The 14,843-nt window shown below is 38.2% G+C and overlaps 1 protein-coding gene across 5 annotated transcripts in view; it reads left to right on the forward strand.

Moving 5' to 3' along the window:
* Positions 1 to 14,843, forward strand: part of SGPL1 (sphingosine-1-phosphate lyase 1) — a 56,771-nt gene that overhangs the window by 20,986 nt on the left and 20,942 nt on the right. For all 5 annotated transcript variants that reach the window (XM_045567993.1, XM_045567995.1, XM_045567996.1 and 2 more), the window contains 3 exons: positions 2,615 to 2,780; positions 8,514 to 8,581; positions 13,017 to 13,164. In XM_045567993.1, the coding sequence (XP_045423949.1) occupies positions 2,615 to 2,780; positions 8,514 to 8,581; positions 13,017 to 13,164 (382 nt within the window). The remainder of the gene's footprint in view (positions 1 to 2,614; positions 2,781 to 8,513; positions 8,582 to 13,016; positions 13,165 to 14,843) is intronic.

Consider the following 14,843-nt stretch of genomic DNA (forward strand, 5'->3'; position numbering starts at 1 on the left):
ATCCTGTTTGCTCCACCTCCAGAAATGTCTTTCATATCTATAGTACTTATTTATCCCCAATGTTGTATTGCTTAAGCTCAAACCCAATTTATTTCTCCCCTGGACTGTTTCAGCAATCTCTTAAGTAAAATTATTGTCTCTAACCTCTGTATTCCTCCTACTTGTCTCTCAAGTTATCATTAAAAAAAAAAATTATTCTCATGTTCAACAGTTCATGCCTTTTATTGTTTTTGCTTCTTTTTACTCAATATTATGTTCTGGAAATTTTTCCATGTAGTTCATGTAAATCTGTCTTTTTAATGTTTCATAGTAGGGGTACATAAAATGTATGTATTATAGTTTAACCATTCCTTTATGGATGGACATTTACATTATTTATATATTTTTTTCTGCTGTTACAAAGAATACTGAAATGAGTGTTCTTGGATATGTCTCTTTGTACACATGTGTAAGTATGTAGATTTCAAAAAGTGGAATTGCTAGGTCAAGATCAATATGCATTTAAAATGTTAATAGATGCCAACAAATTACAAAATGTTCCTATCAATTTATACTTCTACTTTGCATGCTTTTTTTCTCCCCCAGTCCATTTTTAATATGGACCTAGTGTACTTCTCCCAGACTCAGTCCTCTGTTGTGTTCACTCATTTACTTGGGCACTGTCAGCCACTGTCCAAGTGTGTATTCAGTACCGATTGTATGCCAGGCACTCTGCCTTGTGTTTTGGGGAATTAGCACTGGATAAGACAGATACGGTCCCTGCTGTCAAGTGGCTTATACTTACAACACATAGAATTGTGGCTATGCCCAGATCCTTTTTATGTATTTGCAGCTAGCTACTATTTCTTTCTTCCTGGTGTGACTTTTTTTCCTTTTAACTTTTCTGCCTAGAGAATTTTCTTTTCCATTTTAACTATCTTACATTTTATCCTCTGTCATTGTCATTCTCTCGGATAGTTAGATGGGCCTTCCTCAGTGTTCTCTCTTAGCATGCATTTTTTATAGCTATTTCCCTGAAGAGTTTGAATTATTTCTTTATGTATGTGTGTGTCTGTGTATTTATGTATAGACACACATACATCCCTCCCATTAGACTGTAAGCTCAGTGAGGACAAGGAAATACATTTACCTGAATACTTTCCCAACTTAATGCCTTAAACATTGGAGATGTTTTCATTTTATCACAGCCATTTTTGTTGGAGATGCTTAATAAATGTTGAATAATTGAACAAATAACAAACTATCAAATGACCTTATTTTGTGCAGGGCACTATGGGGCATTGTTAATATGACTGTGAACTGGTCTGTCTTTGAGGACCTAACCATGTAGTCAGGGAGATAAGAAACAGATGAGTAGACTGCAAGGCAAGTTGAGATAAGCTCTTTGCAGGGCTTATCACAAATGAATACTGGAGTAGAATTTAAAGGGAGAGATGAATTCTCATGAATGAGATACTCTGGTGTGTTTATAGATGAGAGGATTTTTTGTTTCTTTTGCCCTTGTATTTTGAAGGATACACATGATGATAAGATACTATCCCTGACTTTAAGAGATTTATAGTCAAGTAGGGCCTTAGAGTAGGGATTGGTAAACAAACCATGGCCCACAGGCCAGATCTGGCCCTGTGCCTGCTTTTGTGTGGTCCATGAGCTAAGAATAATTTTTGCATTTAAAAAAAAATTTTTATTTATTTATTTTTTGAGACAGAGTCTTGCTCTGTTGCCCAGGCTAGAGTGCCATGGTGTCAGCCTAGCTCACAGCAACTTCAAACTCCTGGGCTCAAGCAATCCTCCTGCCTCAGCCTCCCAAGTAGCTGGGACTACAGGCATGTGCCACCACGTCCGGCTAATTTTTCTATATATATTTTTAGCTGTCCATATAATTTCTTTCTATTTTTAGTGGAGACAGGGTATCGTTCTTGCTCACGCTGGTCTCGAACTCCTGAGCTCAAACAATCCACCCGCCTCGGCCTCCCAGAATGCTAGGATTACAGTTGTGAGCCACTGCCCCTGGCAGCATTTTTTAACTTAAAAAAAAATATGTAAGAATATGTTGTGACACGTGGAAATTATGTGAAATTCAGATTTCAGGGTTCATAATTAAATTGTGTCTGAATACAGCCATTTTCATTTGTTTACGCACTACGACTGCATTTGCAGCACAGTTGAGTAGTTGTAACAGAATGGTTACATAATCAGGTTGCTTACCACTGGGTTAGAGAAGGGGAAAGATTCAAATAAAATAGAGAAAAAGAGAAATGACATTCATTTTGAGAGGATTAGTTTGCATTAAGAGAATGGGACAGTGAATACTGGCATTCATATAGAAACTTTAGGTCTGAAATGATGATCTAGCTTAGCTCTCTTATTGTATAAAATAGACAGAAGATCAAAGGTCTCATCAAAGTCCACATGGCTCATAAGTGGCAGTATTACACTGGAGTGACTGGTGCACAAGTTCTGAGGGCTGTAGAGGATGATAAGATTATTGCTGAGATGGGGCCAGATTGGGAATGAACTTGCCCTTGAAAAATGAGAGTTGTAGTACAAACTAAGAACAGACTTCCTTTATCTCACTGAACATAATGTTTCTATTTTTCTGTTGTATTTCTAGAAGGCCTTTGAGCCCTACTTAGAGATTTTGGAAGTATACTCTACGAAAGCCAAGAATTATGTAAATGGGCATTGCACAAAGTATGAGCCCTGGCAGCTAATTGCATGGAGTGTCTTGTGGACCCTGCTGATTGTCTGGGTATATGACTTTGTCTTCCAGCCAGAGAGTAAGTACGTTCTCTCTGTAAAGGTATGGTGTAGTGTTACTAGCTTTGGAACCTATTGCTGACAGATGGGACTAATTTCTTGCCTTTTGCTTTGGTTTTGATTTTTAAAATATTTAAATGGAAAGTGGTACATTGTCTTCTGATTGGTGAAGTTATAGTAAGACTCTTGTGTAACTGTTACTGCTTATGTTGGTTTTGTAGTTTTCGTAAACACTCCTCAGAAATTAGTCATTGTAAGGATCCACAGATATCTCAGAGTATGGCTTAAACCTTAAACTGGTAAAAGTACCAGTTTCTTACCTAGAACATAATTGTGTCATGCGGAATTCCTATAGCAGGAATTTATTGATTTCATTTTGGGCCATCCTTTTCAATAAAGATCAGGTGAGATTGGAATAGCACTTATATGGTGGGCATTTGAGTACCTGCTATGTGCCAGTCTCTGGGGATATCTGCACAAGTAGTACAAGGTCCCTGTCCTCTTGGAGCTGAACTTCTTGTCAGGGGACAGTGCACCTTGAACTTCCTGATAGTGACTTGGAGCCACATGGAGAAGAAGGAGACCACTCCACAGGGTGCAGAAGATCAAAAGTCTCTTAGTGATCTGCCGTAAATCCTCCACCCTTCCTTAGGTGTAAGCCCCTCTCCTGCCCACCCACCTTTTCCCCACCTAGAAACCTGGATGAATGTTGCCTTCGTGAGTTGTTTTCCCCTATGCTGTGCTTGGTAAGTTTTGTTTACACCTAAATACAAAGTAGGTTTGGTGGTGGGTGTTCTGTAACACTCCCCTGCATCCCTTTTCCACTCTTAGCAGGGTATCTGAGTTAACTTCCTTAGGATGAGAAACCAGTAGCATTGAAGAAAATCATTAGTCATTTCTCATTTGTTTGAACTTTCCACAAAGCCTTGCTTCCCTGATAATATCTGTTTGAAGGAGCTCTTAAACTGTACTTTTTTTCCTTTTCTTCCTCTTCCCCCAGGAAAGGCAATTTAGAAGCCAGATTCTGTTTTTCTCTTTTTACCATGCACTTAGCCATTGAGTAGTAAACATTATGGCGTAGTAAATATTGCAAAACATGACAACCAAGAAGCAAGTTTGGCTGTCTAGAGCTTTTTAATTCAAGTGGAAATGAGATGTCACTGTCCTAGCTAAAAGTTTTAGTTTGTTCCAGCTTTAAAAACGCTGTCTTCAGTTGCTGCTCCTAGTCCTTGCAGGATTTTCTCATAAACTCTGACAAGTTAGACTGACTGGCCCTTCTGCTGCATGTGTTCCGTGGATTAGGTATGGACACAGCCCATGTCATTCTGCTCAGGCTCACTCCTTTCCTAGGAAGCGTGCGGTTCAGGGGCATCATTCTGGCAGGTGAAGTGCCCCATTTCAGAGGACTCTAAGGAATAGCAATAAATGTACTTTTCTTTCTTTTTATTGTGATAAAATGTATACAACATAAAATTTACTATTTACCCATTTTGAAGTGTACAGTTCTGCGGCATTAAGTGTATTGACATTGTTGTGCAGCTGTCACTACCATCTGTTCCCAGATCTTTTTCATCATCCCAAACTGAAACTCCATTTTAATAAACATTAAATAATAACTCCTTATTACTGTCTCCCCCAACCCTTGGCAACCACCCTTCTGTGTACTTTTCTTCTTAAGGTGGAACATTTGTGAAACAAGACTAAAGTTAGAGATCTTGAGGTTTTTTTTGGCTATGATTAGTATTAATTTTGTCTATTTACTTCTTTTAAAAATGATTTTAAAAATTAACTTATTTTAATTGACAAATAAAAATTGTTTATATTTATCATGTACAACATGTTTTGAAATATGTATACATTGTGGAATGGCTAAATTGAGCTAGTTAACGTACACAGTACATCACATATTTTTCATTTTTTGTGGTTAGGTATTTACTTCTGTGTTTAGTTCTGCAGCTTACTGTGCCAGGCATGTTGCTTAACTCGTAGTGGGACATGGCCATCTTAGGTCCTTGCTTGTCTGCTTTTAGTGTTTAAAAGGAATATGCTGGCCTCTGTGCATTCCATGAGAGAATTATTAGTAGCAGTATATTAATGAGATATGCCATCTAAATCTTCATGGGCTGAAGTACAAACCATTTTAGTTGTTTTGTTTCTAATAACATTTTTTTTTTTTTTTTTTTGAGACAGTCTTGCTCTGTTGCCTGGGCTAGATTGAGTGCTGTGACGTCAGCCTAGCTCACAGCAACCTCAAACTCCTGGGCTCAAGCAGTCCTTCTGCCTCAGCCTCCCAAATAGCTGGGACTACAGGCATGTGCCACCATGCCTGGCTAATCTTTTCTATATATATTTTTAATTGTCCAGCTAATTTGATTCTATTTTTTTTGGTAGTGACGGGGTCTCGCTCTTGCTCAGGCTGGTCTCGAACTCCTGAGCTAAAACAATCCACCCGCCTTGATCTCCCAGAGTGCGAGGATTACAGGCGTGAGCCACCACGCGCTGCCCCTCTAATAACATTTTTTAAATTACAAAAGCAGTACATGTTCACTGTAGAAAATTTGGAGAATATGGATAAGCAATAAGAACAAAATTAAAATCTTGCTATGGAAGAATGCCATTATTTGTATATCTCTATTTCTACATCTGAATAAGTTTGAACCATACACAATGTCATTGTTGTAGCTCAAGAATTGTTGAATGTTGACAATTTCATATAGTTCAGCACACACATACAATATACTTTTTATTTTATATCTTCCAACTTGAATTATAGACACACATAAGAATGTCTTTCCTCCAGAGATCATGGGTAATTTTGATAGAATTGCCATTTTTTTAGCACCTTGCTCAGGTAGAAGTATGCTGTATATTGCTGACGTTGTTTTTAGTGTATTGCACTAGAGGAGTTTGAAGTCTGCACTAGTGATAAATTTTGCTGATCTTCAAACTCTCAGTCCCTTCCTAAGGTGAGAGGATAGTTCTAGAATAAAGGATGGAGAGAACTATGGCGTGGTTAGCAGCTCTCCAGGGTGTTATCTCTCCCTTAATTCTGCTCTGATTATCAGCTCAAAGCTTACTGCTTTTTACTGTGATGTTGATTTTAACTGTGGGTTGTCCATAGTTCATCAACAGAAATCAGCTTTATGTGGTAGGAGGAGATGATAAATTCTCAGTTTCTTTCCGGGGCACCTAGGGCAGCACTCTTAAGCTCTCTTAGCCTATTTCCTCACAATAAAAGGAACATAATTACACCTGCCTCACCTAGTCACAGAGTGATAAGAAGATCAAGTGGTATCATTGTCATGAAAGGAATTTGTATAATAAACTATCAAGAGCCTTGCATTGTTTTTCTTACACTGGCATTTCCTATTTTGTTATCTTAAAAATTCTTTTTTAAATCTATATGAGTAAAAATTATATATATTTGTGGTATACAGCATGATGTCTTGAAAAATGTATACATTGTAGAATGGCTAAATCAAACTAATTAACATATGTATTACCTCACTTTTTTTTGTGGTGAGAACACTTAAAATCTACTCTCTTGGCAATGTTTAAGTGTACAGTATATTGCTATTTATTTATTTACTATATCACCGTGATCTCTTGAACTTGTTCCTCCCATCTAACTGGAATTTTGTATCTTTTGACCAACATCTCCCCAGTGCTCCCACCCCCCAGACCCTGATAACTACCACTAAAACATTCTAATTACTTTTATTTCTCTGCCTCTGGGGACTTTTGAGATAATCTTTTTAGGTCATGACCACATAATTTTTTAATTTTAAATTTCTCCACCTCTGATCCTGTATTCTGTTCTTTTCATCCTGTGCCATTTTTTTTTTTACAACTTTTCACAGAATTAGTCTATTCTTTTATCGTCCATCTAGTCACATTATTATACTTTTGGACAGCTGGCCCAGTTTGCTGATTTTTAGACCTCTTTCCACTTCATTAATTACTTCATCTATTAAATAAGGAAGCAGTTCTGAATCTTTACAGTTTTAACATTGTTAGAAATAGGTGAATAACAATCAGCTAAAATATCCAACATTAGGATATAGTCATTTAATGGACCATTATGATAACATTTAAAAATATGTTTAGGAAGAATTTTTAATAATATAGAAAATGAGAAGAGAATACAGTTATTTTACATAAAACAAGATCTCAGCTATATATTACAATGTGTGGAACCTAGGACTGGAAGGAAATACTCTAAAATTCAGACAAAAAAAATACTATAAACAAGTGGTTTCAGTCCCTTTGTCTTAGTTACCTGGTTTTGTCCTAGGCATTTACAGAATCGTGGCTGTAGGATGAGGTAGAAAGAGACAGATGCAGCCTAAGCAAAAACAACTAGCAAAGATGCCAAGCATCAGGTAATGAGTGGGAAAACGGAGGGCAGACACATCTTGTGGTTGTTGAGTGGCAAGGGAGCTCCCTCTGGCCCCAAAGTTGGAATGCCCAGATCTCCTAGGAATGCAGTTAAGGTTCATATTCAGTTTATGCCTTGGATAAATGCTCGATCTAGATTCTTATTGGGATAACAGAAAATTCCTAGTGTGCATTTGAAGCAATGTAGAGTCCTGGACTAAAAAACTGAAGACTTCAGTTAAATCTCTACTCCATCTCTGATTTGATCTGTGGCCTTGAGCAAATTTTGATGCTCTGACCTGCCACTGCCCTTTATGTCACTTGTGGATAATATATAATGCCTTCTGTACTGACATCAGAATACTGTTGTCACAGTCAGTTGAGATACATTGAATCTGAATGCATTAAAGGGCATATCAGTCTATTTACATGCCATGTATTTATAATTATTATAATCAACAGGATTGGAGTTTCCTGTTTGTCCTATGTACTGCCTGACAGAATGGACTCTGATTTGCATCCACGATTTTGAAGGCCTTTTTAGATCCAGAAAATATTGCCAGGATCTTTGTTGTATGAGAGACTGGAGCATAGATTATGAAAAAAACCATGGGCTGTCCATTTGTTTTGGGGGAAGGAAGAGAAATGTTGGGCATCTGGAAACTTTGGCAAGGTCAAGAATTCTACAATACATACATCATTTGACCCCACAGTTCTGCTTCTGGAAGTTTATCCTGCAGGTATACTTGCATGTATGCAGAATGGTTTGTGTTACAAGGTTATTTATATCAGCATGGTTTGTAATAGCAAATATTAGAAACAACCTATATGGACATCAGTAAGGGGCAGATTAAATAAATTATGGTACATCCATATAAAGGAATACTCTGCAGCTATAAAAATGAATGAGGAAGCTCTGATCTTTAAGATAATATTCCTAAATAGAAAAATAAGGTTTAGTACAGTGCTAGAGTATGCTACCTTTTGTGTAAAAAGGGGAGACAAATAGGAATATATCTTTACTCTTGCTCCTGTATGCATAAAGAAACTCTGGAAGGGTATACCAGAAACTAACAGTAGTGTTTACCTGAAAGTGGGATGAGGGTCTGGGAGACAGGTGAGAGAGGAAAACTTTTCTCTAGGTGTGTGTTTATTTTAAATTTTGAACCATGTAAATATATAACTTATTCAAAAATTTAAATTTAAAAGGTTTTTGTTTTGTTTTATTTTTGTTTTTTTAAAGGAAAGAAACTCTACCTTGGCAGTCTGAAGGCAAGTGAGGTTGTGGGAGATACATTGAATGGTTGCTACATTAGGACTAGCAGGTCATATGCATGGAAATCTATTTGAATAATGGAAGCATTTGTTTCTTTTAGGTTTATGGTCAAGGTTTAAAAGGAAGTATTTTAAGCTCATCAGGAAGATGCCTATTATTGGCCGCAAGGTAAGTGGAATCTGTATAGGTCTTTTTTCCCCTCTTGATAATCATACTTCTTTCTTTCTATTAACTAGACCTAATATTCTCAAGGGGGAAGGATGATTTTGTCCCCAACCTCCAGGAGTCATTTGGCAATACTTGGAGACATTTTAGGTTGTCACAACTCAGGCGAAGTGCTATTGGCACTAGCAGGTAGTGGCCAAGGATGTTGCTTAACATCTTACAAAGCACGGGACAACCCCACAACAGAGAATTATCTGGCTCAAAATGTCAAAAGGGCCAAGGTGGAAAAACTCTGACTTAACTCTTTCTTAAGTATATTTGGCCAAAGGTGAGATGAGAAGCCTGTTAAGGAAGAAGAATTTGAAATTAGAAAACCTGCTTGTAGTGTTATGGTGCTTTGGAACAATATTTGGCTGGCTGAATTTAGATATTAGGTTATTAAATATGAAATATATAATTTTGAATCAAAAGTGTAGTTTATTATATCTCAAACAAGAAGCAGTACAATTAATCAAAGTATGTGCGTAAACTATTGACACAGTTTTGCCATCTTAATGGTAGCTTGTTTATGCCAGCAGCAAAGAAGCCTAAAGAGTGAATGGTGATGAAATCATGAAAGGCGTTTTCCACAGCTTGTTGAGAATTGAATATTTTTCCTTGGAAGAAGTGGTCCAAAGCCTGGAAGAAGTGGTAGTCAGTTGGGGCGAGGTCTGGTGAATATGATGGATGACAGAGAGTTTCCAAGTCCAGCTTCTGTGGTTTGAGCAGTGTTGTTTTTTGTGATATGTGGTCTTGCAAGAGGATTGGCTTGTCTCTAGTAAACAATCTCAGCTGCTTAATCACAAGCATCCTCATCATTTCGTCCAACTGGGTGCAGCAGACATCTGCTGTAATCGATTGAGCAGGTTTCATGAAGCTGTAGTGGATAATACCAGCACTGGACCACCGAACAGACACCATTAGCTTTTTTTTGATGAATATTCAGTTTTGTACTGTGTTTTGACACTTCATCTTTATCCAACCATTGTGGCAAACACTTGAGATTATCAAAAAGAATCCATTTTTCATCACATTAACAATACAGTATAGAAATAGTTTGCCTTCATGTCGTGACAGCAAAGAAAGGCAAGCTTCAAAATGATTTCTCTTCTGATGTTCATTTAATTCATGTGGTACCCATCTATCCAGCTTCTTTACCCTGCCCATTTGTTTCAATTGGTCCAATATTGTTGGAATAGAAACGTCAGACCTTGCCACTAATTCACGAGTAGGCTGAGATAGATTTGCTTCCCCTATAGCTTTCAGCTCATAATTATCCACTATGGTTTCAGGTCACCCACATGGTTCATTTTCAGAATTAAAATCACCAGAATGGAACTTCTCAAACCATCGACATACTGTGCGTTCATTAGCCACATCCTTCCCAAATACTTTGTTGATATTTTGAGCTGTGTGCGCTGTATTGGTTCCACAACGGAACTCATATTAAAAAATAACATGAAATTTTGACGTATCCATGGTTTCACAAAAATTGCTGTAAAAAAAATTGAAAGATAGTCACAAGCCAAAAATGTGTGTTTGAAAGAATGAGGATGTACCTTCACAACAACAAAAAAAACCCAAGAAGGGCTAAAGTGAAATGTCAGAGATATCAACTGTCAAACTTCAGTACTTAAGGAAATCGGACATTCCATACCCAGTAACCTATTTTTATCTAGAGGTTGGTTTAGGTCAGGGGTTGGTACAGGTTTTCTATAAAGGGCTAGATATGAAGCATTTGGGGCTCTATAAGTTATACTGTGTCTGTTGCAGCTCCTCACCTCTGCCCTTGTGGAGGGAAAGCAGCAAGAGGATAGGTTAAGCAATAGGCCTGGCTGTGTTCCAATGAAACTTTCTTTATAAATGCAGGTAGGCCAGAGCACAGGTGGGCCCTGGCTGTAGTTTGCTCATCCCAGATTTAGAAACTTAAAGAGATAACAGAACTATTTTCTTGTTCTCTGCGCCTCTCCATGGGATAGTATGTCCCCTTTATTGTATCCTCTTTACCCTCACCCACGTTGAGGATAAGGTAGTCACCTTATTACCCTTTTTCTTTGTCACAGGTGAAGATAAACAGGACAGTCCCCTTTGTAAGCTTCGAAGGCAAATGAGTCCTTAATGTCTTCATCTCCTCCACTACTCTGCCCCTGCCCCTCAACTTTACTTTGGTCTTTCCCAACTTCACCTGCTTTCGAGTTTTCTTTCAATTCTGTTTCCCCTTTCCTGGCCAAAGCAGAAGAGATGGCAGTTTTCTTTAGCCTTTGGCTAAAATCCATTCAGACCACTGTGCTAACTCTCCTAGAAATATGTATTTTCAGATTCACATCCTGTAGAGAAGTAGAAGCAATAACTGAGGTGGTGAAGGGGAATGAGAGGAGATGGGCTTCTGTTTGTTCTCCAAATTATATTAAGCCCTAAAAGCAAATCTGCTTTAGTCCTCACAGAGTAAGGGGAGGGGACAGGGGGGATGTTAAGATGTTACAAAGGATGGGCTGTAGTGCAAAGAATAAGAGAATTTCCCTTATTCCCTGCATTGTTTCTGTCCTTATTCTTCTTACTCTTCCCCTTTGATTTCCAGATTTTGAGACAAATAAATGCTAGGGTTCCAGAACCCGTTCTTAAATTTATAAAATAACAAAATTAGAAGATCCTTAGAGACTAATCCTCCATTTTCCAGGAGCAAATTCTGAGACTTAGAGACAAAAAGCTGTTTGTTCTCTCTGTGTGTGTGTCCCTCTCTCATTCATTCACTTACATTCACTTAGTCAACACATATTTACTGAGCACCTGCTCAATGTCAAGTGCTTTTCTGGGTGCTGGGGATATAGTGGTGAATGAGACCAAGTCCTTCCTCTCATGGAACTTATATTTTAGTAGGAAAGATAGAAGATAAACGAGTAAATAAACACATAAGAATTTCATTTTGAAATAAATGCTATGAAGAAATTGGGTAATGTGCAGGCTCTGAGGCAAGAATTGGGGCTGAGGAAGTATTTGCTGTGCTTTCTTATAAACTTCTCGTTGTTTTCTGTCTGTTTCATTTTATTACAACAGCATCTTCTATGCATGGAAGCTCAGCTTTCATAGTTTGTTCCTGCTACGTGGTCACCATTTATGTGGCATAATTTTTTACTTACAACTTTAAAAATGTCTCCATGTCCACAACATGCCCTGCCATTGCCCAAGAGTGTGGACTCTGCTTCCTGCCAGTGCTGACCTGCTTGACTACGCAGACCTCTTTTAATGGAGTGGTTTTCCCTGTGGTTTCACTGAGGGCCATAGCTAAGCAGATCTTCTTGTGTTCTAATCAAACATGGCTAGAGAAGAGAAAATCTAAACAGTTTGGAGTGAGATCTTGGGCAGCAAACTTTAACAAGTATATTGCTGAAACCATAGCCCCGCAACACACACAAATTATGACATGTAGCCTCTCTCCCCAAACCTACCCCTCGAGAGCCTCTTGTCATAAATAGCAGCCCCTGCCATTCTGTCTCCTTACTCTGCTCTGGTTTTTTCCCCGTAGTCCCTGACTTTTATTTTCTGTCTCTCCCACTAAAAATAAGCTTCATGGCAATAGGAGTTATTTTCTTTCACTGTGTACCCCCCTGCCTAAGCTTGTTTTATTTGCTGTGTATCCCTGGTCTGCAGTAGTCAACAGGTATTTGTTGAGTGAGTGAGTGAGCAAGGGTATGAAAGAAAATGTCTCAGAAACTATGGCTATGAGGATGGAAAAGAAATAACATTAGTTGATAAATTGCACAGCAGAAAGGACCTTAATTCCTCCATAGCATTTTAGAGACAGACCGTGCAAGCTGTCGACAGCAGCTTAAGGAGATAAAATGCAGTCTTCTTCAGTGAATTCTTAAAATGCCTCGAGCTTGTATGTGGGGAATTGTATGGGGCCTCCAAATTCCTGGTATGCTCTGTGCATGTCTGTTGCAGGAGCTCATCACTTGTACAAACACCAGAATCCCTTTTACTGCAGCATGGCCGGTTTTCTGGCTGCTGTTCATAATTCTACCTTTGACTCTTTGCACATACACTGTAGCTGCTGCCAAGGTAGGATCAAGGTCCAAATATTGCCCTCAGGGAAGTGCTGGCTTTTGGGAATCCAAACCAAGTGAAGTAGGGGCGATGTCTACATGGCAGAGAAAAGAGGTATGGGGAAATTGAGAGAAGGTTGGCTTTTCAGACTTTAAAGAGGCTGTTGCACATGTCAGAAAATAGCTGATCAATCAAAATATCACCACATCGCTTTAAGAAAATATATCATCCTAGTTTAATAGTACCACTTGTGCAGTGCCCAGCGTTGAGCAGCCAATTGTCATAACTGGTGCTTCTACTCTCTCTTCTATACTCTTGTATATTCTTGTTAACTTTGTCTGTCTTACCTTTCGAGATCCAAGACAAGGTGAACAAGGCTAAGGATGATATTCACAAGAACATGTCATTCCTGAAAGTGGACAAAGAGTATGTGAAAGCTTTGCCCTCCCAGGGTCTGAGCTCGTCTGCAGTTCTGGAGAAACTCAAGGACTACAGCTCCATGGGTATGATGCTTGGCATATGCATGCTATCTACTTCCTTAAAGTAGCTGGTTTTGTCACTGTTTAATGTTCATAGAGGTTAAGAATAACTCACCTTTGGTACTTGTATGTTCAGGCGGGCCTACTTCCTATTTCAAAGGCTGAATTTCATATTTTAAAAATTATGTTTGGCGGGTGCGGTGGCTTATGCCTGTAATCCTAGCCCTCTGGGAGGCTAAGGTGGGAGGATTGCTTGAGCTCAGGAGTTCGAGACCAGCCTGAGCAAGAGCGAGACCTCGTCTCTACTAAAAATAGAAAAGTTAGCTGAGCATTGTGGTGTGCGCCCATAGTCCCAGCTACTCAGGAGGCTGAGGCAGGAGGGTCGCTTGAGCCCAGGAGTTTGAGGTTGCAGTGAGCTATGATGATGCCACTGCACTCCACCTGGGCAACAGAGTGAGACTGTCTCAAAAAAAAAAAAAAAAAGTTTAGATTTATATTCTTCATCCATAAAGCTAGCAAATCTCAGAGACAGTGGAACTTGGTTCCATCTGCTTTTCTAAGCACAAATAAAATAAATGCATTTATGCTTTTACAAAGAGAATGTATCATATGTAATACAAATGAAATACAGATTCATGTAAAAATTGTTATATCTGTATAAAGACACAAAAGGAAATATAAAGTCACTATAATTCCATCATGAAAATATAATTCCATCATCTGTATCTATTTATATCTGTATGTCTATATCTGTTTATATCTCAGAATGTTAATAGTGTTTATATACACACATATGTGTGTGAGCAAATATGGACAGGCTAAATACACCAAACAACTTAATGCTTAAGCATGTAACCTGTGGAATCAGCCCTGATTCACATCATGGTTTTGCCACTTGTATGGTCTTGAGTAAGTTACTTAACTTCTGCGTGCCCCAGTTTCTATATCTCTACGATGGGGATAGTAATAATAGTGCAGTAATTACCTGAAAGGATGATTATGGGATTAAATGAGATCGTACGTGTAAGTGTTGTGTAGTGCCTGGCATAAAGTAAGTGTTCAGTAAGTGTTAACTATTATTGCTATTATTATTAACACGAACACATGCACATTTTTACAGATTAAGATCATATTACAAGTACTATTTAAAAATAAGCTTTTTACTTTGGCATAATTTTAGATTCATAGAAAAGTAGCAAAGATGATAACAGGGATTTCTGTATGCCCCTCACTCAGCTTCTCCTGGTGTTAACATCTTATATAACCATGGTACATTTGTCAAAACTGTAAAATTAACTTTGGTACTGTACTATTAACTACACTTCAAATGCTATTTCATTAATTTTCTACTAATGTCCCTTTTCCTATTCTAGGATCCAGTCTAGGATTCCATGTTGCGTTTTGACAAATAACCTTTAAAATATCTAAGTGACATGTGTTGAGATCTTGACATTAGATGTTACAAAATTAGGTTTAGCCTAGGGTGTAGAAGATATAAAGCAGGAGTTAGCAACCTGACACCTTTGTATTGAAGAGTTCCATGATTATGAGGGCTGGTTGCTGCCAACATATTGCCTTTCCCTTCAGTTTTTAAGTCACTGTCTGTTGATGGCCATACTTTGTAGCTCTAGTAAAAGAACAGGAAATGAAACCACATACTCTACTTTTGAAAGGCTGGTGACCACTGGTCTGAAGATGTGTAT

The sequence above is a fragment of the Lemur catta genome, chromosome 14, assembly GCF_020740605.2.
Source record: "Lemur catta isolate mLemCat1 chromosome 14, mLemCat1.pri, whole genome shotgun sequence".
NCBI classification, from domain to species: domain Eukaryota; kingdom Metazoa; phylum Chordata; class Mammalia; order Primates; family Lemuridae; genus Lemur; species Lemur catta.